The sequence below is a fragment of the Agrilus planipennis genome, unplaced genomic scaffold (assembly GCF_000699045.2).
Source record: "Agrilus planipennis isolate EAB-ADULT unplaced genomic scaffold, Apla_2.0 scaffold43, whole genome shotgun sequence".
NCBI classification, from domain to species: Eukaryota; Metazoa; Arthropoda; class Insecta; order Coleoptera; family Buprestidae; genus Agrilus; species Agrilus planipennis.
Window position 1 is genome coordinate 1,157,931 of NW_020438914.1, and position 6,105 is coordinate 1,164,035.

Here is a 6,105-nt window from a genome sequence, read left to right on the forward strand (position 1 = left end):
AGATAACTAAAATTAGCCACTTCTTCTAATTTTTGCCTTCTATCTTTATATTAGTTCTTTCCCTACTTTTTTTTCCCTCACATACCAGTATTTTAACCTTTAAAACAACTCTGAATTTCCAACTATTACATTTAATATTCTGTTGGTGTCTGATTACACTTATAAGTACACCGACTTTTCGCATAAGTACACTATGACGTTGAGGTGTACTGCAAATTTACAGTCTAAAGCCATGGCACAGCCATAATATGCAATACACCATTACATATATATGTATACCTGAATGTATTCAATAGGTATAAATAGTTTGAAGAAACGCTACATGATTGGTCGCCTGATTAGTCCAGGTTTATCCGCGTTACTCAAAAGACGTTGATTGTTGATATAATTTAGTTTGGGTTACAACTAATAGGATATTACTGTACTTGCTTGATTGTTTATGCAAAGTGAGTGTTGGCTTCCTTACCGCAATTCCAAACAAGAACGTCAAAAGGAAATTAGTAAAAATAAAAAACAACAATGAGAAGAAATACCACATCATCCGTAAAATAAACCCAGCAGAGCATAAGTCGAGTGTCTATACTGCTGGGTCAACGGTTGATTCTTGCAATACAGCATATATCTATTTTTAAACTTTAATCTGAAAGCTTCTTCATGTTGAAATAGATGGATAATGATAATTTTATGGACGATGATGCAGAGTTTAGTCGAAGAAAAAAATACAAAAATATCCTTTCAGGTATCAATTTGTTCATCTTATCCGGCTTCGACCTATTACAAGACTTTTGATAAAAACCTTCATCCAAAAAGTCCTCTTCTTCGTCTTGAATTAGCATTTCTTTTTGTTTACTTTCATCCGAAACCAGAGATTGAATATAGTTTTCACGTTGTTTGTCTTCTTTAATCATTTCCTCCAGACGTGTTCCTAGTAGCTAAAAACAATATATTCTATTGTTCATATATATAGTAGAATTAAATGTGCTGTGCGCCATTTCGAATATCTCCGAAACGAAAGCACACAGAGGTGTGTTATTTTCACACATAGCTTATGGAAGAAATGGCCTACTATTTACACTATTAATTCAAACATGTTCTTTTCAAATTATTTCGAACTGGAATAATTATTTTTTTTTTCAAAATCTTCAACTGTAAAGCATTTAAACCTGCTTGCTTGGAACACCCCGTATAAAATGCTTGAGTAAGTTTGGAGTTTTTCATTTTCAAAAGACACTCGACTATTACTTCAATCAAAAGCTATTATCAAGAATTCGTGACTAAGTATTTTTGATAATGGTGTTTGTCATGAAACATGAAACTTTTTTATTACTGGTTTTGGAATCAATGACTTTGTAAATATAGTTTTTTTATACTTCCAAAAATAATTTTTGAGGCTACTACTCCTGTATGACGCTAGACAAAGCGTGTTTTGTAGTAGAGGCCGCTGCAGTTCATAAAGAGTGTTCAGTGTTTGCATGTATATTTATTGATAAATAGTCAAAGAGCATTTTAGGCAAATTATACAAGTTTGCTTGAATTAATCCAAGCATTTTATCCGCCATACTAAAAAAAATCAATAATTATCAATTATTATAAACCCCCATTTACGATTAATTTTGAAAACATTATTTGAACATACTAAAGACGGTGGCGATACACGAAGTGTCTGTAAGTTTATTGTTGGTGGCAAATAAGAATAGATATCCATCAGGATATAGTATTTGTGTAAATTTAGCAAATCCTGCAACAGATGTCTTAATAAGTAAGAAGACTAAACACACTGATCAAGTGGCTGAAAGGAGCCGTCCGTTGTACGCAGGCTAAACATAGCCTCAAGTTCCTATACAAGTCCCTATAGTATCGAGACTTCATGCTACAGGAAAACCATCCTGAACGGCAGAAGAATTTATCGATTTTCAAAGGTATGTTTAACGAAAAATTGACGGAAAAATATTATTTTCAACGGTATTGCTGCTTTTACGTAGGTACTAATCTGGATAATGAATGTAGTTTCACATTGTATTATTTTAGAGAACATTTTATACCTCTGCCCATTGCTGAAACATTTTTCCTGCCATTCTTTGTAGGAGATGTGACCTTCGTAAACCGGAATTTGGACCTCTTGCATGTAATGGTCCTGATGGTCGATATATCGGAAACGTTAGTTTCATCCAAGTGGGCCATAAACCTTTATTACAGTTATGTACGAAGTAAGCACATTCCAAAAGTAACGCTGCTCTAGATACCACGGCTGAATGAGGCTAAAAAGTAACAGTGGCTCTAAGAAATTGGAAGCTTTACTGAAATGGGAGTGTAAATTGTAGAACTAAATGATCTGTACTTCTAAATTGGGGAAAAATGGGTAACAGAAAGACTGAATGACATGTCAATAGTACAGCTCGGAAAAATAGATTTGAACAGAAAAAGAAAAAGAATTTATTGGAAGACTGAACGAAAAACAGAAATAAAGCTACAGAAGAGCCTCAAGTGAAGTCAAAACGGAGAAGTGAAAAAGAAGATAAGACGGAAAACAATTATTAAGCAAAATAAATCGATAAAAGAAATCAATACAATACAAGTAGCGACATCATACGACTAAAAACATAAAACCTAATCTGTAAGACAAATTTCTATAAAAGGAAAACGGGAAGACAGAAAACTGCAGAAATACAAATGAATATACAAGTGGTGTAAAAAAATTGTCCATAACTTTTTACTTGTTGAAGCAAGAAGAGAAGGAAAAAGGGGAAGGTTAAAAGGAATATTAGTCACCTCAATCAGAAAATCTCTAAATGTAAAAAACGCTAAACACAAATGTTACGCGAAGAATTATTTAAATCGGAAATAAAGGCAGATAAAGGGTAGATAACAATCACAAGTGTGTATATGAGAGATAAGCGGAGCAATACTTATGAAAAAGTAGAAAAAACTGGAAGATATCAAGTACCAAGGAAGCGTACATAATAATGGAAGGAGATTCTAACTCAAGAACTGCAAATAAGGGTGGAAAAGAAAGAGAAATAATTAAAAGATAAACTGGTAAACGAAGAGAGGAAACGCTACTGAATTGGTTTTCTGATAATGGAATGCTTATTTTGAACAGAAGTGTAAAAGGAGATGAAGAAGAGGAATTCACGTACTAGGGTCAATTGAAAAGTCCCCGGCCTGACACATAGATGGCGGCACCAGAACTAAATCCATATGATTTTCAGTTAGTCCTAACCTTCAAAAGACGCGTCTATAAATTTGACGGCTGTCGGATCATTAGTTTGTGAATTATAGCATTTTTAGTGAAGCANCAATACTTATGAAAAAGTAGAAAAAACTGGAAGATATCAAGTACCAAGGAAGCGTACATAATAATGGAAGGAGATTCTAACTCAAGAACTGCAAATAAGGGTGGAAAAGAAAGAGAAATAATTAAAAGATAAACTGGTAAACGAAGAGAGGAAACGCTACTGAATTGGTTTTCTGATAATGGAATGCTTATTTTGAACAGAAGTGTAAAAGGAGATGAAGAAGAGGAATTCACGTATATAGGATGAACAGGAAGATCAGTAATATATTAGTATTCACTTACAGAAAAACTGAAGAAGTTATAGAAAGAATGGAGGTGGTAGATCACAACGAGTCAGGTCATAAAATAAAAATATGATGGTTGAATTTATAATGGAGACAAGGGAAGTCAATGACAAAAAAAGAAAAAGATGAAATAGTTATAAGAGAAAGCTACTCTGAAGTAGACATTTTAAATTACAAAAGGAAAAAGAGAAATAAGAAAAATTCATTAGTATGTAGAAAAAAAATAAGAATACTCACAAAAAAGAAAAAATAACAACAGAATACCTACTGTGAATGTAAGAAAAATTACAAAAAAATAGACGATTGATTGGAAATGATCCGACAGAAGCAAGAAAGGATACAACGGAAAAAATTACAAATGGACAAAGAATGAAAAACGAAGGCACATGTAAAAATATAAATATGGAGGAATGGATTGAGCACTGCCAAATAATTGGGGGAACAATGAAAAAGAAAGACGAATAAAGAGACTAAGAAAGGAAAAAACGAGGGTAAGAAAATAACATTAGAAGAAGTAGAATAAACAATAAAAAATCTAAAAAAGAAAAAGACGACAGGAGAAAATGAAATTGTAAATGAGGCCTGAATGTATGCGGAACAGGAAATAAATAGGGACTGACAAAAGCATTAAATCGAATATGGAATGGAGAAGAAAAATTTCCGGAAGAATGGATAAGAGGAGTAATAAAGTAAATTTACAAGAACGGAAACAAAAAAAAGCCGAAAGTTACAGAGGAATTACACTCATGATCACAAGTTATAAAATCTACACTTAAATACACTTAAAGACACGAGAAAGAACTAGACAACAATAAGGTACTTGGAAAAACGAAGATGGAATTCAGAAGAAACAAAGGAACTATTGACGCAAACCACGAAAATTACACAAAACACCGTGTGAAGAAGAAATAAAGAATGAAAAAGGTGAAGTATTCCTCTTTTTTGCGGATATGAAAGGGGCATCAAAAAAGACATGGTATGAAAAACTTTAGAAAAACTAGAAATAGAAACTAACAAGAATAATCCAAGAAGTTACAGAGTTCAACTACCTAAGATTCGTACTGCAAGAAATAATAGGGTAAATGGATACATAAGAAAACTGAGGAAGGTACTATGACAGGTAATGGCAAAGGTACGGAGAATAGGAGAAAGGAATCTCAAAGAAGTTGGAAGAAAAGAATGTTCCTATTCGAGACATTGGCAGACAGTTTATTATTATACGGAGCGGAAATATGGGAGTGGAAAGAATGAAAAGAAATCGAAAGTGCTCAGGATACATATATAAGATGGATTTTAAATTTAGATAGAAATACACTGAAATACCTTCTATAAAAAGAAATGAAAACAGAAAAATTGACCATAAAATATTCGAAAGGAACTTTAAAGCATGAAGAAAAAGTATTAAATTCAGAAGACAAAATGATATTAAGAGAATGTATAAAAGCAAATGACAATACATTGAATAATCAAGCCGCAGGAAAGAAAATCACAAACGAAAGCCGGAAAAGGAAAGAAAAAAATTTTAATAGAAAGAGGATGAACAATTAAGTATCACAGATGGAGACTCGAAAGAGATGGAAGTGTATAGAAAGAGCTGCATGGTTTAACTAAAAGCATTGATAAGCAAAAAAAAAAAAGAAAAAATGAGAAACCTAACATTCACGTAGGAACTAAGAAAATATAGAAAGGAGGGGAGCAAGAATCACCTTATTTTAAAGACGAAAGAGCAAAGAGAAAAGTAATTAGTTTTAACAGCAAGATTTAGATTGGGAAGTGAGAATTGGACGGTAAGGTACTGGAAGAAGAGATAAAAATATGCAGGTTATGTAAATTGGAGCCTGAGACATTCGAACATATCTTTATGAGATGTGGAATAACAGGAAATGAGACAAAAAAAAGGGAAATTCGAATGGGAGGAAAGGATAGACTAAACAGTATAACAGACTATATGTATAGGGTACCTAAATATAAATGCACCATATATACAGGGTTCTTCAAACTGAGTGATGTATTAAACGTTTTAAGGAAACTAAACGTGTAAGAGATTTAAAAATTAGGGGTGATCTGCGATGATAATTTTAACTAAAATAATTTCAAGTAGCGGCCGCTTCCGGTTATACGGAACAATTCGTAAAAGACATAAAATTCTAAGGTAACTTCGTTAATCAACTTGTATGCCTACGATGAATAGTTTCTGAGATAATTTAATTTATAGAAAACAAATCGTAATCTAACCCAAATTATAACTTCCGCAATAAATGGATTAGACCTTAGAGTGTTAAAATTTTTTACCAATTATAGTTGTGTTTTATAATTAACTAGTGACCCGCCCCAGCTTCGCACGGGTGCAATGCTGATACTAAATATATTTTTGTTTTGTTTAGATTATTATCGAAAAGGGGAAATCTTCAAAAGATACCCCCTGAACATACTAAATATACTACAGAATGTCTTTATATACAACATTCACAGTTTTTTTGTCATTAGACAATACAAACCGGCCTCCCGGCCGGTACCGCCGCAACC

At 32.8% G+C, this 6,105-nt stretch overlaps 1 protein-coding gene across 1 annotated transcript in view; it reads right to left on the minus strand.

Moving 5' to 3' along the window:
• Positions 1–6,105, minus strand: part of LOC108733938 (protein unc-80 homolog) — a 97,686-nt gene that overhangs the window by 67,558 nt on the left and 24,023 nt on the right. Inside the window, exons 26-27 of the mRNA XM_025973580.1 lie at positions 2,043–2,258; positions 797–932 (exon numbers count right to left, since the gene is read on the minus strand). Of these exons, the coding sequence (XP_025829365.1) occupies positions 797–932; positions 2,043–2,258 (352 nt within the window). The remainder of the gene's footprint in view (positions 1–796; positions 933–2,042; positions 2,259–6,105) is intronic.